Genomic DNA, 18,132 nt, shown 5'->3' on the forward strand with positions numbered 1-18,132 from the left:
ACCATCGCCTGGTATGTTTACAAGTGGGCCTCATGTCTCCCGCACCCCCGATTACACGTAGCATCTCCCGCACCGCAATTACATGTTGTGTCTCCTGCACCCCTCCATTACACGTAGCATCTCCTGCACCCTTCAATTGCATGTAATGCCTCCCGTACCCCCCCCCCCCAATTACACGTAGCATCTCCCTCACCCCTTGATCACATGTAGCAGCCCTGGCTCAGGAGCCGCTTCTCCTGATTCTGCAGCAGGAATGGCCTTTTCCTCTTAGCTGCTTTCCCCCTCCGGTCCCTCTTCCCAGGCACTGTGGTGGCTTCTTTGTACCTCCTCAAACACGATGTCCCTTACACACCTTGGCTTGCTGTGTTTCCCTTCTCCTATGTGAGAATTTTCTGTGGTTTTCCATCTGCCCTTCCCCAGCACTGTCGTGTCTCTCCGGACCCTTCTCTCCCGGGCTCGTCGGCACTATCAGGAAAGACGGGTCCCTTGTGTTGCCACCCTCTGCTGTAGCTACTGCCCCACGACTCGGCCCGCTGCTTGCACATTGGACTTTGTCCTTCTATTCCAGACCTGTCTTCCTCCCCATCTTCCTGCTCTCCAGCCCTTGACGGTGGGCGTGGAGCCTGGGCTCTTTCGCAAAGAGAGACGATGATGATCCAAGCCACCTGTGTCGTGAGGGACTGTCAGCTACTTCCCCTCGTTTTCTCTACTCCTGCTGACGCCAATGGTCCCCACGTTCTCTTTGCAGGTGGACTTCAGGTTACACTTTAGCTGTGGCCCAAAGCAGGCAGTGTAATTATTTTATAGTGCTTTCATGTTTTATATATCTTCTGTACTCTAGGAAATAGAGAAAAGAATAACAGAATATGAGAATTGGAAAGATCCTGGAGAGATGATCTTACACCAGAAAGGAAGGATCTCTTATTTCTTTTCTACCAAGAAATCGTGTACTTGAAGTAATCACTGGAATTCTAGTTTGTTTTTTTGTGAACACTGGATAACCGGCCCAAAAGAAATTGAATTGTTAACAATTCTGGCCTGAAAGCAGAGAGATTGGATACTTTTTATTTAGTCAGCTGGTGTAGCCTTACTTATTAGGCAAACGTTTTATTTTTTATCATTAGACTACTTAAAATAGCTTAGTCTTCTAGACTATTTAAAATCGTTTATACTTTCAAAACTCCTAGAGAGTCTGTGACCCTGGGGTGGTAGGCAGTGCTATAATCCAGACTACTCCCTTCACAGACGAGAAAGTTGATGCCCAGAGAAGTTGACTTGCTCAAGACCACGCAGTTAGTGGCCGAGTCAAGACCAGAGCACAGGTCTTCATCCCAAATCCAGTGCATTTTCTAAGTGATGGCCTAATAGCACCCCTCCCCCAGCCATTCCCGTACCAACTGAGCTCTTCCTCTGTGTTTGCCAAATGCCAACTCTTGTTCTGGGCACAGCAAACAAAGTAGAGAAAAATCCGTGTACAGTTAAGATTACAAATAATTACAATAGATGATTTGTCATATTCTGTGCCATGTAGGAAAAAAGAGTGCGAAAGGGAGAGGCAGGCGTCAAGGGGCTGTCACCGAGAAAACGCAATGAGACCAAATGGAGGTGCGTGTTTGGAAGACGGGGGATGGCCCGGGGCCCCAGGCTCCTTGTAGTGCCTGATGGAACACGGAGCTTCCGTCTTACTGTGCATTAAACTGGGCCTTTGTGGAATGGCTTAGGATATAAATGCAGACGTTAATTCTGTAGAAAAATTGTGTATCAAGTCTAATTTATAGCCCAGCTTTGGAAAGTCAGCTCCTTTTGTTTGAGGTATATATCATCAGTGTATAATTATGACTTCATTCTCACAGAATTCCCAGTGGCTGGATGTTGATACCCTGTTTAAAAGCATTAATTGCAAGCTCACTGAAATTGACCAGCGTAGGGGGCATTTTAAAAATTTACTGACTTTGGGCGCCTGGATGGCTCAGTCGGTTGAGCATCTGACTTCAGCCCAGGTCATGATCTCATGGTTCATGGGTTCAAGCCCCGCGTCGGGCTCTGTGCTGACAGCTAGCTCAGAACCTGGAGCCTGCTTCAGATTCTGTGTCCCCCTCTCTCTCTGACCCTCTCCTGCTCTCACTCACTCGCTTGCTCTCTCTCTCTCTCATAGAAATAAAAAAACACTTAAAAATTTTACAAAAAATAAAAATTCACTGACTTGAGGTGCTTTGGGTGGCTCAGTCAGTTGAGTGTCCTGACTCTAGATTTCGGCTCACGTCATGATCTCAGGGTCATGGGATCTAGCACCATATTGGGCTCTACGGTGAGCATGGAGCTTGCTCGAGGTTCTCTGCCTCTCTCTCCTGCTCTGCTCTGTCTCTCTGTCTAAAATAAAGTAAAAAGTAAAAAATTAAAAAAAAATACAGAGGTATTTAGGCTCAGAGTTTAAGCTCCTTACCCATGACTGCATCCCATATACCTGGTGAAACTGGGGTTCGCGGCTGGGTTTTCCGGCACTTTCTGCATCACCACAGAGCTTACATCCCTTGCATCTTTCCTTGCTTACATCTTGGTAGTGATTATATTATTTGGTTTAATTTTGAAGGATTCTTCTATTTGTTTGTTCTCTGTATAAACTGAGATTGTCTGCCAGAATAAATTTTTCTAAGGTAAGCATTATTTAGTAAACTAGGAAAAGACTTGTGTGAGAAAATTTAAACAAAAACTATATATAATCTGATAAATGTCAGATTAGTTGTTATATTACTTTAAGAAAAAGTAAAGCTAAAAGACATTCCTCTTTATTTAGGCCTTGAGATACTTCTATTTACATTATTTTGTGACTGTCTTTATTCTCCAGTTGAATAAATTAGCTCTATCTAATTTCAGCTGTTAGTACTTTTGAATATAAATAACTCCCTTTCTCTGTCTTTAGAGAATTTAGATTCACATCAGAAGTTCCTATCCGACTTGATTATCACGGCAAACACATGTCAATGGATCAGGTTTGGAAACTTTGTATAAATCTACTGTACAAAATTAGCTCCTTTGTTTTTTTGTTTTCTCATTATCTCTTTGTTTTTCCTTGTTAGGAGTTAATTTTTAAACCTTTTCTGTCATAGTTTACGTATGTTTGAAATGATGTGCAAGATTTTAAAATTCTGTTCTTAAAGTAAATGCCGTTTAAGAACCCACGAGTAAAGTTTGATAGAAATTGGGATACATGTATTGTTAACTATGTATTGTTTTGTTGGAAATATTTTTAAGTGTTCTGGCTTTAGTAGCGAATGAATATTCCTTTGCTTTTCCCAGATAACGACTGTTTTAAATGTTAGGCCTCTCGATCTACACATTAACCTGTTTTCAATTGTAAAGGGCACGCTTGCTGGGGTCCTGATCGGTCTGGCCCAGTTAAACTGCTCAGAACTGAAACTGAAGCGGCTTTTCTACCGGCACGGGTAGGTTGGCTCATTACATGAGGCTTCATGGTGTGGTTATGACCGTTAGTTCCCAACAAAATGAATGTTGGCGTTTTCTTAACCAATGTAAATAATTACTTTACAGTATTGTCTGCAGAGAGCTTATGTTTAGAGGATGCTTCCCACGTAGGGGCTACTTGTTATTCGGCGAGAGTAACGGTAGTTTGCACTGAGGTGTATTTTTTCAAAAAGAGCTATAGTTATTTGTAAATAGTTTCCCAAAGTTGTAAATTAGTTAGCAAAAAGACTGGAAGTTCACACCATGATGGTTCTTAGTAGCTGTGAACCGTGTAGCAGTTTATAGGCCTTGGATTCATCCAATGCCAGAGTCCTGGGTGCTCAGGAACAGCTCCTTGTCCCCTGAGCCTCATAGAGACTGACGTTCAACTGGATTAGACGTGTGCGCGTATGTCCGTGTATAATAGACGCAGACTGAACACCTACAATACTTTGTCCTTGTAACTGGTAAATTTTCTTTTGTCTTAAGTTAGGGCATTTTTTCTTCTTTTTAACTTATGTGAGCCCCCAAACCTTGCTCTGTCCTGTGTACTCATAGTCATTTGCTCTAGCTTGCTAGGTGTTGACAAATTGTTTTCATACGCGATCACTGAATGGCTCACGGACATTAAGAAGAACCAGCTGCCGGGGATCCTGGGAGGTGTTGGGCCTATGCATTCGCTGGTACAGTTAGGTGAGTTTTCTTCTTTAATCAAAAGATGATTTCTTTTGCCTGATCTGTGATTCTTCACCCTCTTGGAGTTCACGGATGCCTCTGAGTATCTTTGTGCGGACCTTTCTAGAAGATGCCGCTGTGTGGTCATGTACACCTGTAAGAACACTTTGCCTCCCGTCTCAGGTTAACAGCCCCAGAGTTAGAGTGATAGCAGAGACCCCGGGCTCTGCACACTGATCTCCCCGTGTTGGCTGTCGTTCTAGTGCAAGGCCTGAAGGACTTGGTCTGGTTACCCATAGAGCAGTACCGGAAAGACGGGCGCATCGTCAGAGGGTTCCAGAGAGGTGCCGCCTCCTTCGGCACCTCCACAGCGATGGCTGCTCTCGAACTCACCAACAGAATGGTTCAGACCATACAGGTATCTCCCCTTAGCCTGCTCTTCTCTGTACAGAGAGCAGGACCCATTGTAAGATGGTTGGGGTGGGTTTTTTTTTTTTTGTTTTTTAAAATGATATCATGAAAATATACAAAATGTTGAGGGTAGATATTTATGATGATTTACTTCTTTTATCGCTTAGCTCTCCGGTGTTAAGTAATTCATAGAATAAAGAAGTGGATGCAAGGTCAAATTTGTTTGCCTGTTTCAGTTAAATTGTGACCATTAAGTTAGCCAAGGATTTATTTTGCCTCATTTATGTGAAAAGATCCTAGCTACCCGTAAAGAAAGCAAACAGTGGATGTATTAAGGTTTGTTACAGACCTTATCTGATTGTTCACAGACAGGGCATTCTTGACTAGCCTGGTAACCTGGGGAGTGTTCTCAGAGGACAGAGGAGCGCCTGGAAAAGTCTGCTCAATCCAGATATTAATTAAAAATTCTTTTTTAACATTTATTTTTGAGAGAGAGAGAGAGACAGCAAGAGCAGGGGAGGGGCAGAGAGAGAAAAAGACCCAGAATCTGGAGCCGCTCCAGGCTCTGGGCTGTCAACACTTAAACCCATGAGCCTTGAGATCATGACTTGAACTGAAGTCGGACACTTAACCACCTAAGCCAGCCAGGCGCCCCTAGAAATTCATTCTTAATGTGCACTTTACTGTTCTTATTTTTGTTGTGAAGAACTCAGCCCCTGCAGAAGTTAGGGGCCTGTGGGTCCCTGTGTTCTTTTGGCAAGTACGTCACTGGAGCATGTGCAGGCTTGCTTCTGATTCATTCTTTCTGACAAAATGATGCAGGCAGCAGCAGAGACTGCTTATGACATGGTGTCTCCTGGGACCCTTTCTATTGAGCCCAAGAAGATCAAAAGGTTTCCTCACCACCGCCTCGCCCACCAGCCAGTGGACCTGCGGGAAGGTGTGGCCAAGGCCTACAGTGTTGTCAAAGAGGTTAGTGACGTTTGAGAGGACCAGCTGGCTGGTTCAGCCGGCGCGCTTTCCTGGCTTTTGTCTACAGAGCGCTGGAGTTTGTTCCCGAGTGTCCCCGGGAGCAGACCTGGAAGTGCTGCCGATAGCAAGTGCGGATATCTGCGTGCGGTCAGAGGCCGGGGCCACCTAGTGACTGGCTCACACAGAGAGTCACGCTCTAGGGGGAAGACTGGTTCTCCTTATGTGCAGAAGCCAGCCAGGTCCCGGAGGCCAGTGCGTGCCCTCCCCAGCCGGCTGTGACCCGAGTCACGCCGGAGTCATGCCGCGCCGCATTCCCTCGGCTTTGTGTAGAAGTACTGCCTTTCAGGTGAATCGTGCACTCTCATCCCAATCCCAGGCCTTCACTGTCCTCAAGGTGGTACATGTTTGTTTTGTATGCTCGTTTATAGTTTTATTATGAATGTGTTCACAAGCAACACGTACTATTTATATTTTAAAAGTTGACATAAATGGGATCATCGTATGGGTATCGCTCTGTAACGTATGCCTTCCAAGATTGATCCATGTTGATATATGTACATCTAATTTAACTGTCCTCCAGCATTTTATCGTAGGACTCTACTTTTTTTCCTGTTGGGAGACAGTTGCCATTTTTTTTCCCCTAAAACACTAGTTTCGGAATGTTCATATAAATGTCCCTTTATTTATTTGTGCACGAGGTCGTGTAACTATTTGAGTCCCAACATTTATTAAGCATCGCCACATTGCGGTTTAGTTGCACCTGTGAATCCTGATTCTTTATGGGCATTGTTGGGGGACATTCCTCGTCGTAATCTTTTTTGACATTATTTTTAATGTGACCTGAAGTTTGAGGTTGTTTTACTCAGGCTGCAAGTGTTAGGAGTTCATTACAGATCTGTTTCCCCAACATATTCTGACAGGCACAGGCGCCTAGGACAATCTTTTCCCTGACAGAGCGGCCTCTGTGGTCCCGACCGTCAGACGACCACTGAGGTAGGGCCCCCAGGACATGTGTTGGGAATAAATAAGACCACTTGCCTTTCTTAAGAGGAGATTCAGTTGGGAGAATAGAGAGAATTCCTGGTCAGACCTGTTCCTGTAGCTATCAGTTTGGGCTACTTATCTAACATGTAGACAGTTAGAAATCAGGTTTGTAAAAACGATTCTGGGGTTCGAGGCCTAGTGGGGGCCGTTGAAGGCCAGATACAATGGCACTTGGATAGGGAGCACTTTACAGTTTACACAAAGCTTGACCAACTTAATCTATATTCATTTAAAAACAATATTTGTGTGCTTACTTTGTACCAGGTGGATAGCAACCGTTAAAGGTCGGTGGTGGTCCTCTCTCGCACCTGAGGACCGGCTCCGCGGGAACAGCTCCCCAGTGGAGCTGGGGTGGGGGGGTGTCACAGTGGAGTCAGGATTGGAACCTGGGTGTTCGGATCTGCCATGTCATTCTCCTCTCAGACCGTCAGGATGAGACTGCGGCAGGGAGGGTATGAATAGTGAGCACGGATTGAGTTGGTAGATGGAATCTGAGTTCTGTGTTTAAAAACTTTTTAAATAGAGGCACCTACATGGCAGTAAAGACGTCTTTTCCTTTTAGATGTTGGTAACTCAGAGATTGAGAGAGAACTCTCCATGTGTTTCACAGATGGGCTGCCCTGTAGATCTGGGCTCTGCACCTGGCAGCCGCTGGTCAGATCTGGCCCCAGCCTGTTTTGTGTGGACCTTCTAGCTCAGGATTAGTTTTACGGTTTTGAAGGATTGTAAAAAGAAGAGAAAAAGAAAAAGGGTATGCAGTAGAGCCTGTGTGGCCCACAGACATTTGCCATCCGGCCCTTTCCAGAGGCCGTTGGCTGACCCTGGCTTGAGGAACTTCCCCCGTGGGAGGCTGGTAGCTGTGATGAGGGCGGTGGCGGCGATCGGGGCAGGTCTGGTGGATCTGGGGCACGTCTGGAGGACCCGCGGTTCCTGCCGCGTCGGTTTCGTTAGGTGCCTTGTGTCCTTTTATCTGATGGTCCCCGCACAGCTGGAATTCCCCACTGGAAGGACTTGGCGAAGGTAACACTTAGGTGCAGGAGCCGAGACAGCATTTACTTCTGTTGTCTCCACACTGGTGGTGGTGCTCACTGGGTGGCCGTCACCCAGTACCATTTCTTGTCTGCGGGCCGCGGAGGGGGTTGAGGGGGAGGGGGCAGGCGATGGGGCGTGTGGATCCACTGAGCATTTTCTTCCTTGCGTGTACTAGGTAGTTTTAAAAAATAGCACTTAGGTGGTTTGGTTTGTTGTTTAGTTTGGTTCTCCCCGCCTCCCCTGCCCTGGTGTCGCACTTTTTTCCGGCTGTGCTGGGTGGGAGGGATACTCTTGCCCGCCTGCCCAAGTCCCCCTGTCCCATCCAGTGGTGGCTGGGTTCTGGGTTAGGACAGCTTCCTTGCTTTCCCCTCCCGAAACCGGTCACAGCTGCATGGTGCCTCCTGTCCCCTGCGGGACTCCGGAGTCAGACAGGTGCTGGGTTCAAAGGTCACGTGTGAATTGTACCATCTTGGCGCCCGATCAACACATTTTTAGATTCAGCTTTAAAGCCTAACAAACATTGTTTTAATGTTACACAGTGGTAAGAAAGATGAAAACATGCTACAGAAACCCCGTTCTTAATTATTAAACATGTTTCTGCTTTATGTTCTCGGATTTTTTTCTATTTAATCCAGTAAGATGTTCTCTTTAGCCTTTTATCTTAAGTGAACGTTCCACAGCTATCTTTTCCAGTCCATAGCCAGTAATTTAAAACAAATTAAGTAATTTTCTGGAGTTGTGTAGAATGAGGTTTCCTTGTTACAGTTGAATCAAAGGAACTATCACCATATTTCTTTTGTGATTATGTTTATTCCAGAAGCTTTGTTTGCCGAGTTTGATTTAACTTGAGTGACTGATAGTGCCAGGAAAGCTACTCTTGCATCATTACATATTTCTTTACACTTCCCTGTGTGAAATTGTAGTTCAGCTATATTTTTTATACACTTGTCACAACAAAATACTAAATCATAATAATTGCCTTTTATTTTCCCTTATAATTGGGGTTTTGTCATAAATATAATTATCCTGGGTTATCTCAATAGCACAGTGGGTGTTTTTAATTTATTTTTTTTGTGGGTTTTTTTTTTTTTTTTTTTTTTTTTTAATATAATTAAAAAAATAATATTAATAAAATCGGCTGAAGCTGTGGACTGTAGGGTAATTTAGAGATTTTTTCTGACCTGTTCTTCTCCCTCTTTCAGGGACTTACAGACACGGCTCAGACTATTTACGAGACGGCAGCCCGAGAACACGAGAGCCGAGGGGTCACCGGTGCCGTGGGCGAGGTCCTGCGCCAGATTCCCCCCGCGGTGGTGAAGCCTCTGATTGTTGCCACGGAAGCGACCTCCAATGTGTTAGGTGGCATGAGAAACCAGATCAGACCAGACGTCCGGCAGGACGAGTCCCAGAAGTGGCGCCGTGGGGAAGACTGACGCTGGCGACACGGCCCTTCAGGAGGACAGTGCGGGTGGGAGTCAGGAGCGTGGCGGCGGCCCGCCAGCAGCTGCAGAGGGGACTCCTTTCGTTTTATTGTGCTCATCTCAGGAACAAAGGCACTTCCTAGTTAAATAATTTAATATCAAAAAAAACCACGCAACCAAAAACCCGTGACATCTTAGGGCTAGTGTGGCACCCGCCTGTAGCGGTGTTAGGTGGCTGGTGTCAAAGTCCTCAAGCGTTTGCTGCCAAGTGAGTGGAAAGCTTGCTTTTAGTGAAATGACTTCTCCTTGCTGGAGACGGGAGATCGCTGGAAGCCTCCTCTTACAGCACCGAGCGCTCAGAAACATTTGCACGCTTTGAAAGCCCTATTTATGTCGCCCTGAGGAGTCGATTTCTCTCGAGGTTTAAAAAGAATCACAGCTTCGAAGCTTTCATTGAGAATGGGAGACCGAAGCCCCCGTGAAAAGCGAGGCAAATAGGAATTTCATACAAACGTCACTGGGGAATAACTAACCTGGTCTGTCGGAGTTCATGTCCGTGTGCTTGAGAGCGTGATCTCCGTTTCCCCAGGAAACCGTTCCGGGGGAGTTTGAGAACAGGAATGTGGCAGATGTGTTCTGTTGTGTTGCACTTTATCCTGCGTGTGCGTGCGTGTGCGTGCGTGTAGATTAATACAAGTCCTGTGATACATTCGTTATGTGATTTCCAGATTTTCACAAAGCATAAAGAGGAGTAAGACTGAATGTTTTTGGCAAAGGAAGCTAGTAACTCGAATGTAATGACTTTCATTTATTTTAAGTGTAAATGAAAATGTTCATTCTGTAATGAACTGGGGCCCATGTGATTGTTTATATGTTCAGTTTCAAGCAGGCCTAGCGCAGGCCCATTAGGGATGTGTGGAGATGGAGACTGGAAATGATTTCTCCTCTTGTGATATTAACCAAAAATCCTCCAAATACGCCCTAGCCAGCGATTTCGAAGTACCGTTTCTACGTGGTTAACAATGTACGTTTTGATAACCTGTCAGGAATGAATAAAGTATTTTTATTTAAAGGTAAAATTGTTTCCTGCTTCCGTGGGTGGTTTGCCTTTCTCAGAGCGTGTACTCCTCGGTGCAGCAGTGGGAACCCTCCCAAGATGCCGGGGCCTCGCTCAGAGCTGATGTTGGTTCGTAGCCAGGAAATCTTTGCTCAGGAGTGAGAGGGAAGGGGTCGTCAAGAACTCGTTTTTGACTCTAGGTTAATCTGGCAGAGACGGTGGAGGCCTTTGTGTCTGTCCAGTGTTTGCAGTTGTATGATGGGACTTCTCATTTCCTCAAGTGCGAAGAATGCCTTTGAAGGGAGTTTGGACTTCAGAACTGCTTTTCAGTTCGCGGTTTGAAAAATGATGTGGAATCCATTTCATTCTCCAGGTTTTCGGAACAAGAGGGCAATGTGAACCAAAAATCTGGACACTTAACATTTATAAAGTCGTGTTCAACAGTGTTTAATTTTTATTTTGTTTCCTTTGTACCGCTGAAAAAACTTCTCAGATAAACACTTGTTTACGGGTCACAGAACCATCTCTTACTCTGTGCTATTAAGTGGAGTCCATGTAAAACGGGATCCCGAGTCAACACTGGCCACACCTGTCTGTCATCTGCTTCAGGAGGGAAGGGGGCACATTCTGACCACCCTGCTCACTGACCCTGCTAGGCTCCAGGTTTCCTGAAAAACAGAGCATACTGTGTATGTTATCTGTGATGAGTAATCAGACCAAAAAGCCCTGGATCAAGGGCTTAAAAATATAAAAGACCTTTAATTTTTAAATATATTTTCCCTCGTTACATTAATTATTTACGTTCACTTAGATGCAGCCTAGGGAGACCTAAGCTTCCTCTTCTCTGCACTGTGAGCTGTAAATAGATTGTCTCGCGATAAATTCGGTTTATAAATCCTGTTTTGACCTGTATCTTCATAACGTAGATGTGTGGACCCGGTCCGTGCCTGTGCTCCGGTGCCTGCTGTCCGCAGAACCTGGGAACCAGAAACCTGCCTCAGGTTCAGGTTCAAGCCTCTGTCCATTGCCTCTTTAATCCAGATGCTCTTTCCCGGAGATGTTTATGTAGACTATGTTTGAACACGTCTGCAGTATTCAGTATCTTCTAGTTTTTCCTCTTTTAAAAATGTCTTTTCCAGCTTTTATGTCACAGCGACACCATAAGAAGAGCATTGGGCAGGGCCCTGGGGCTTCCAGACCTGCACCCACTAGACGGGTGACGTGGCTGAGACACTTGATGCCTCTTGAGCCTCAGCGCCTGCCTGCAAACTAAGGGGATTTGTATGACAAAGTCCAACAGAGATGTTTGGATGATTAGAGCGCGCGCGCGCGCGCGTGTGTGTGTGTGTGTGTGTGAATGGTGGTGTGGGATGCAGTGCGTGGTGGGGCGCCCCGTCCTGGGGCCCCCCAGGCTGATGGCGCTGAAGGAGAGCGCCGAGGCCACACCACACACACGGCGGCCGTGGGCTCCCCCAGACCTGGGCTCTCCGCGAGCGCTGCGTCTGAGCGGCCACAGCAGCCGTGTGGTGACCTTCGAGGGGCAGTTCTCACAGGACTGGGCTGCATGTGTCTGCTTGGAGCCGCCTGGAGGCCGGGCAGGCATCTCCCCAAGGAGCCCCGCGAGCAAGCCCGACCGAGCTCTGTCAGCGAGTTTTAGAATATACAGTGTGACAGACACGCGTGAGGACCACTCGATAAAGTCGTTGAGGTCCATGACAATAGCTTCTTTTGAACGGGGACTAATTTGCACCCCCAGTTTCCCTTTCTGTCCCCAGATTGCTGTTACTTACAAGTAGGACCTCCCCTTCAATATTTGCCTTTTAGGATGGACAGAGCAATAAACTTCACGTTAGCAAAGTTTGGGTCCAACTTGGATTCCCACTTAAGCACGTGTATGTAACATCAACGTTTTTATAATGAAAAACTCACTTTAAGAGATCGTTCCAAGGAGCCGTGTGCCGAAAAGGGCAAAAAGATACTAAAACCCGGTGTGTCCTGCCTCCTGCCGCGTCACTTCTCTGGGAAAGTACTGTTTGCTTTGTAATCGCCCCCTCCGAAAACCATGCCCTGTAGCTGTGGTGCCTCTGTTCTGTTTCTGAGCCGTCTCGACGACTCTGTCTCTCCTCTGCGGGGGCCGCGTGTCCCACGCTGTCCTCCCCGCTCAGGTGTGTTAGGTTCAGGTTCAGGGCCCGAGCGGGGAGACCGCCCGTAGTGTTGGGGCGCAGCAGGTGTCAATGACACACCTGCACTAAGTGGCTTCACGGGTGACAATTGTAAAGAGCTTTGTGCCTCGACTTAGGAGAAACCACCGGCCTTTGCTTCCATTTTCTTACACCTGCATTGGGTGTATTTCCTCGGATCGTGGGGAGGCGCGTGGCAGGGCTTGTTCTTCCACGTGAGCAGTTCTCTGGTTCCCCTCACCTCCTCCTGACCCACTTAAGGCCTTAGAGACCATGTCTATAAAGTTCTTTAAGCTCGAAAGGAAGGGACTGTCCAAAGCTAGTGATTCTCTTTGTATCTGCGGGTGGATGGGACATGCCAGTTGGCATCAAGTAGAATGAATCAGATATAAACCTGTGAGTCTCAGGTTTAAGGAGGAAGGTAATTTACATAGTGTAGCGTTAATGTCGGGGGAAAAAATCTTTTGCCGAGCAAGCCTATTTCTGTGGTCTTTTCATACAACAAGAGCTGGGTGCTTTGATGCCTATTTATTTCTTAAGTCCGTAGCGTCAGGATCAGCCCGGCAGGTCACTCCCCTCGGTGAACTTAACAAACCCGTCTGCCATCAGCCCGCTGACATGGGGAGTGTTTGCCTTTCGCGGTGTCCTGCACATCAGGGGTCGAAAAGGCGCTCAACACACCATCCCGATGGGCTCCTTCGGGGATGAGAAGCTGGACTTCCAACAATTCACATTTTGAGATGTCAGCAGTTTTCAAAAACATTAGTTTTTGGGTTTCAAAAAAACACCTTGGTGTGGAGCCTGTCGCTTTTGTCAGTGAGTGCCAGAGCGCCCCCTGCTGGCTGTGGGGAGACGGCCGGTGTGACGCTGGCTGACCGTGACCTCTGCAGGGCTGTGGGTGGCCAACGTGGCAGCCCCTCCTCTACAAAGTGTGTTTCCTTTGCTGTTTCACATGGATTTTGTGTATATGAAAGGGCAGCCTCCAGTTTCTAGGTGGACTCGTCTTTCCTCGTTTCTATAGAAGCTCGGCGGTCACACAGGACCGGCTGCGTTTTGACTGCGGAATTTAAAAGGGGCGCCAAGTTCGACTCTTCTGTGAATCCATCCCGACTGACTTTAGAGACTGAATCTCTAATTAATCTCACCACAATGTTGTATACCCGTTGCTGAGTCTCCTAGTTTCCCTAAGGGAGTGTTGGATGTGAGAACTTTAAGAATACCAATGCTGTATTGAGTATTTTTGTGGAAATGTTGTCAGTGTGACTGTTGAAAATATTATGAAATGAAGAGAACCCTGGAAGAAAATTAAAATATTTACCCTTTGGAGTTTGCTTCAAACACTATTGTCTTTCGCCAAGAACTGTTCCCAAAACCTATATACAATACTTTGTGGGGCGGGATGTGGGTCTGTGTCAGACCTTGGGACTGAGAAACAGTCTTCCAATGATCCTGGTCCTCGTGAGAGCAAGTTGTGTATCTGCCTGCTATCGGGTTCTCAGGCCCACAGGGCATGTAATTTTAAGATTTCCCCCTCCTTCCCCCTTTAGGGCACAAATCACTCTATTATCCGTACAATGTGGGCTTGTGGTACACATACCTTGCCGGTTTGGTCTTAATGACCTAGATAAATATTTGATAAATCTGTTCTATTTGGAGGAATGTTTTTAGTTTTATGAAAGAGGTATTTTAAAGAAACACTTTTATATGTTTGTTTTTGAGAGAGAGATGCAGTACGCCAGTGGGGGAGGGGCAGAGAGAGAGGGAGACAGAATAGGAAGCAGGCTCCAGGCTCTGAGCTGTGAGCACAGAGCCCCATGCAGGGCTCGAACTCACAGACCGCAAGGTCATAATCTAAACCGAAGTCAGACACTTACCCGACTGAGCCACTCAGGCGCCCTGTTAAACCCTTTTAAAGGCAATGCCTTGAAAGAGGTTTTGGAAAGACGGATGTCACTATGTCACCATCCACTTTTGAGCTGCCAGGGGAAAATCCCATCACGCCGCACACAGAGCTCTTGTGAAAGAGGGCAGGGAGTCTCTGTGAGGTGCTTCCTGCTAGCAGGGGCCTGTGGCGCGAGGGCTCCGGAACCCTCAGGGCCCCTCGGAGAGGCTCTTGAGGCAGTCCCTGTTCACAGGGAGGAGGAGACCGGTTCAGAGTAGTCAAGAGAACCTTGCCTGAGGCCGCGTGGTTTGACTCCCAGGCCCCAGGCTCATCCTAGGGCATCCCCGAAGGGCAACTTGCACAGTTGTCTGAATTGGTGAAAACTCATCACTAGTTAGGAAACCGAGAAAGGAGTTTTGCTAGAAGATGGGAGATCCGCGACCCTTCGAGGACTTGAACCCACGGCAAGAATGACTTGCCTCTCCGTCTCTCACTGGCACCCCAGCCCCTCTCCCCTCGCCTGGCTCAGCACCATTCGGTCCTGCTGCCCCCTGGTTGGGGGGCGTTGGAGTCACTTGGAGATTGTTTTGTTTTCTTCTTCCTGCTGAAACTTGGGCTCCACTCCACCAATGAAATACAAATCTGCAAATGGGGCTAAGTTAGGGTCTCCCCACCTTAGCAATCTTGACATTTGGGGCTGCACAATCCATGGTTGGGAGGCCTGTCTTGTCCGCTGCAGGGTGTGCAGCAGCAGCCTTGGCCTGACCCAGGAGATGCCAGTAGCACCCCCGCCCCCCATTGTGAAAGCCAAAGACGTCTGCGGGTACAGCCAAGTGTCCCCTGGGAAGCAGAACCCACCTGGGGCAGACCGAGGGGAGATCATGTGCAGCCTGGAGCGAGAGAAGTGCCTAAAAGCCTTCCCACATTCCTTTCTAGAATGTTCTGCCTGCTTCCTCCAGATCACAGCTTCCAGGTTGCCGTTTTCGGGCCGGGCCAGCCACCCTACCCACCTCCTCATTCTCCATCCCAGCACACCCTCCTTAAAACATAACAAACATTGGTGGTCCTTCTCACGACCCCACACCGACAACGTGTTTCACACTTTCCTGTCTGACCCCCTCTGTGAGGGCAGGGTATGTACACACTTGGTGGGTTGGCACAGGCCTTGCCCAGAATCAGGGCATCAGGGCCTCCTGAATGGATGAACGAACCAACAAATGACCCTTACTGGTTACTCAGTCCCACAGCCACTTTGCTGTTGAGAACGAAGCCCAGAGAGGCAGAGTTATACGCCCAAGATCACACGAGTTAGTACTTGAAGTCCTTTATTCGATGCAATTTTACTTTTTCTTGGTCTTAGCGGTATTTCAGAAGCAATACAAATATATAACTATATGTAAAATAGGCGAGAACGCAGTATCTGTTCGGTATTTGGTATGAGGCGACTGTGTTCAGCAGTCGGCCATGGGGCGTCCACGCTGGGCAACCAGCCTGGGCCCAGGCAGGAGGCCGTGGTGATTTCTCGCTTCCCGGAGACACCCTGAAGCCGCAGTAAGGCCTCACCGCGGGTCTGGACGGAAAGGGACAGGGGTTCCCAGAGCCTGCAGGGGCCCGAGGGAGAAAACCCGCCCTCCGGCTCCCACCGTCCCATCTGCTGCCGGGGCCCCTGGGGGCGCGGGCATCCTCTCCCCCGTATCCGCGCTAGTCACTCTGCAGGGGACAGAAGTGATGCTTAGGAGAAGCGACCCGCCCAAAGCCACGCAGTCCACTAGTCCAGGAACACTGGGCACGCCTGACAGAGGAAACCCTCCCAAATCCCAACCGCTTTCCATCCGCATAAGGCCTGGCCGGTGCTCCCGAGTGTCCGGCGCCCTCCTCCCGGGTGACGGAGGCGCCGGGACTCCCCGTCTTGCGGCCGGCCCCGCCCCGCCCCCCCCCCCCGACAGCCTCTGGCTCCGGACGTTTGCCCACACGCTATTGGTCAGAATGCCATCACGTGATCGCTCCCGGCTCCGAGAGCATCCGGTCCGGGAGCACCTGCTCCAGGAACCCGGCTCCGGCGCCGCGGCCGCGGACCGTGCTGTTCGCGCGAACGCGAACCCGCAGGAGTTACGAGTTTGCCGCTGCCGGGGGGGGATTTTTTCCCCCCCCCCCCCCCGGGCTTGTTGATATTCTGGGAGGCGGGTCCACGTGATGCACATTCCGTTCAGCAAACAGACGTGCCGAGAGAGCTTCAGGTAATGGTCCTCAAAACTCGGCCGGAATTCCCAAACTCGGGCCACACCCAAGACCAGTACAATCACCATACCTGGGGCTTATTTTTGAAATCCTCCAGGGGACTCTCGCGTGCAGACCAGTTTGGGAGCCACTGGTATAGTGGCTAAGAATACAGATTTTATTTTTTTCTAAGTTTAGTTATTTAAGAGAGAACGAGCGGGAAATGGGGCGGGGGGGGGGGGGGACACAGGATCTGAGGCAGGCTCCGTGCTGACAGTAAAGAGCTCGATGTGGGGCCAAAATCAAGAGCCGGACACTTAACTGACGGAGCCACCCAGGCACCCCAAGAATCTAGATTTTAGAGAGGCTGCCTAGGGCTGACCTCAGGCTTCAGTACTTGTTAGCTGGGTGGCCTTGGGGGAGTTGCTTGACCTCTCTGGGCTTCAGTTTCCTCCCGTATAGAGATAATAATATGGTTATTATGAGGATTGTGTGAGTTAATATGTGCCAAGTGCTGAGGCTAGTGTCTCACACTGCGTAATTATCACGTGAGCGTTAGATATTGTTTCCTGAATGCCTCCTACGGGTGAGGCCCCAGGCTAGAGATGAAAAGAGGTCCCCTTGCTCTTGGGGAGCTCAGAATCCAGTGGGGAGACATCGATTAGACGCAGCCAATCATTTCAGCCATTTGTTCCTTATCAAATGGAAATCACTATGTTTTGCTCCTGAGAAATCAAGTAGTATATCACAAAACCGAAGAAAGGACGAGACGCTACTCAGGTTTTAGAACTGGAATTCCCGCTTCTGTGGACCCTACTTGGTCTCTTTCCCCACAGCCATTCAGCCACCTGGCTTCTCTGGCATTAAACGCAGATCTGGGGAAGCCTGGGGATGGCTGCAGGGAGCTGGCTTCCTTTTTAACCTCATGTTCAGGGTTGCCTGGTTACAGGGAAATTTGACCTGAGGGGTACTTCCTGGGTAGCGTTTGGAAATAAAAGTCAAGGAGGGTGCTGGGAGCAAAGTCTTTCGGATTGCGGAACAGTTGAGAGAAACGAAGCCTCCCACATCCTTAAAGGAAGAATTTATAGGCTCTCGGCAGAGGGCAGAATGTGCTCTTAAATGTAGATTCCACTGAGGTATAAAGGGAAACATGACTGCTTGGTGCAAGGTACTAGGTTTGGGGTTTGTTTTTTAAATGTTTATTTTTGAGAGAGAGACAGAGTGTGAGCAGGGGAGGGGCAGAAAGAGGGGGAGACACAGGATCTGAAGCAGGCTCCAGGCTTCAAGCTGACGGCACAGAGCCTGATGAGGGGCTCGAACTCACAAGCTGTGAGATGGTGACCTGAACCAAAGTCGGATGCTTAACCGACTGAGCCACCCAGGCGCCCTGCAAGGTACTGGCTCTGCTTCCAAAACCCTAATGGGAGCATTTGTCAGCCCAGATGTGGCCCAATTAATTACAGAGTGCTGGAGACTTCAAGGCTGTAACTCCAAAATGAGTTTAATATTTGGGAAAAGTTAAGCGCCAGCTCCCTCCCCACTCCTCTCTGCTATTTTAATTTCAATGTCTGTATCAACAGCTCCACTATCAGAAATAGTGATCAGAAATCAGAAATAAACTTTCATTTATGAGGGACACACCCAGAGTCAAATAAACACCTCTCTTTTCCATTTCAGTAGGAACCAAAGTTTTACTTGTTAAAAGTTCCCCTTCAGAACATACTATTTTCTTCAAAACCCTTTTTGTTTTCTTTAGGTTTATTTATTTTGAGAGAGGAA

General features: G+C 48.1%; 1 protein-coding gene across 4 annotated transcripts in view; it reads left to right on the plus strand.

The window, feature by feature from the left end:
• Positions 1-10,096, plus strand: part of ATG2B (autophagy related 2B) — a 71,123-nt gene extending 61,027 nt beyond the window's left edge. For 2 of the 4 annotated variants that reach the window (XM_039222077.1, XM_039222078.1), the window contains exons 37-42: positions 2,921-2,990; positions 3,298-3,443; positions 4,034-4,155; positions 4,401-4,555; positions 5,371-5,520; positions 8,799-10,096. In XM_039222077.1, coding sequence (XP_039078008.1) covers positions 2,921-2,990; positions 3,298-3,443; positions 4,034-4,155; positions 4,401-4,555; positions 5,371-5,520; positions 8,799-9,029 — 874 coding nt within the window. In that variant the 3' untranslated portion in view covers positions 9,030-10,096. The remainder of the gene's footprint in view (positions 1-2,920; positions 2,991-3,297; positions 3,444-4,033; positions 4,156-4,400; positions 4,556-5,370; positions 5,521-8,798) is intronic. The other 2 variants (XM_039222080.1, XM_039222079.1) reach the window with 1 other exon arrangement.
• Positions 10,097-18,132: the final 8,036 nt, after the last annotated feature.

The sequence above is a fragment of the Hyaena hyaena genome, unplaced genomic scaffold (genome assembly GCF_003009895.1).
Source record: "Hyaena hyaena isolate Hyena2069 unplaced genomic scaffold, ASM300989v1 scaffold_1053, whole genome shotgun sequence".
NCBI lineage: Eukaryota > Metazoa > Chordata > Mammalia > Carnivora > Hyaenidae > Hyaena > Hyaena hyaena.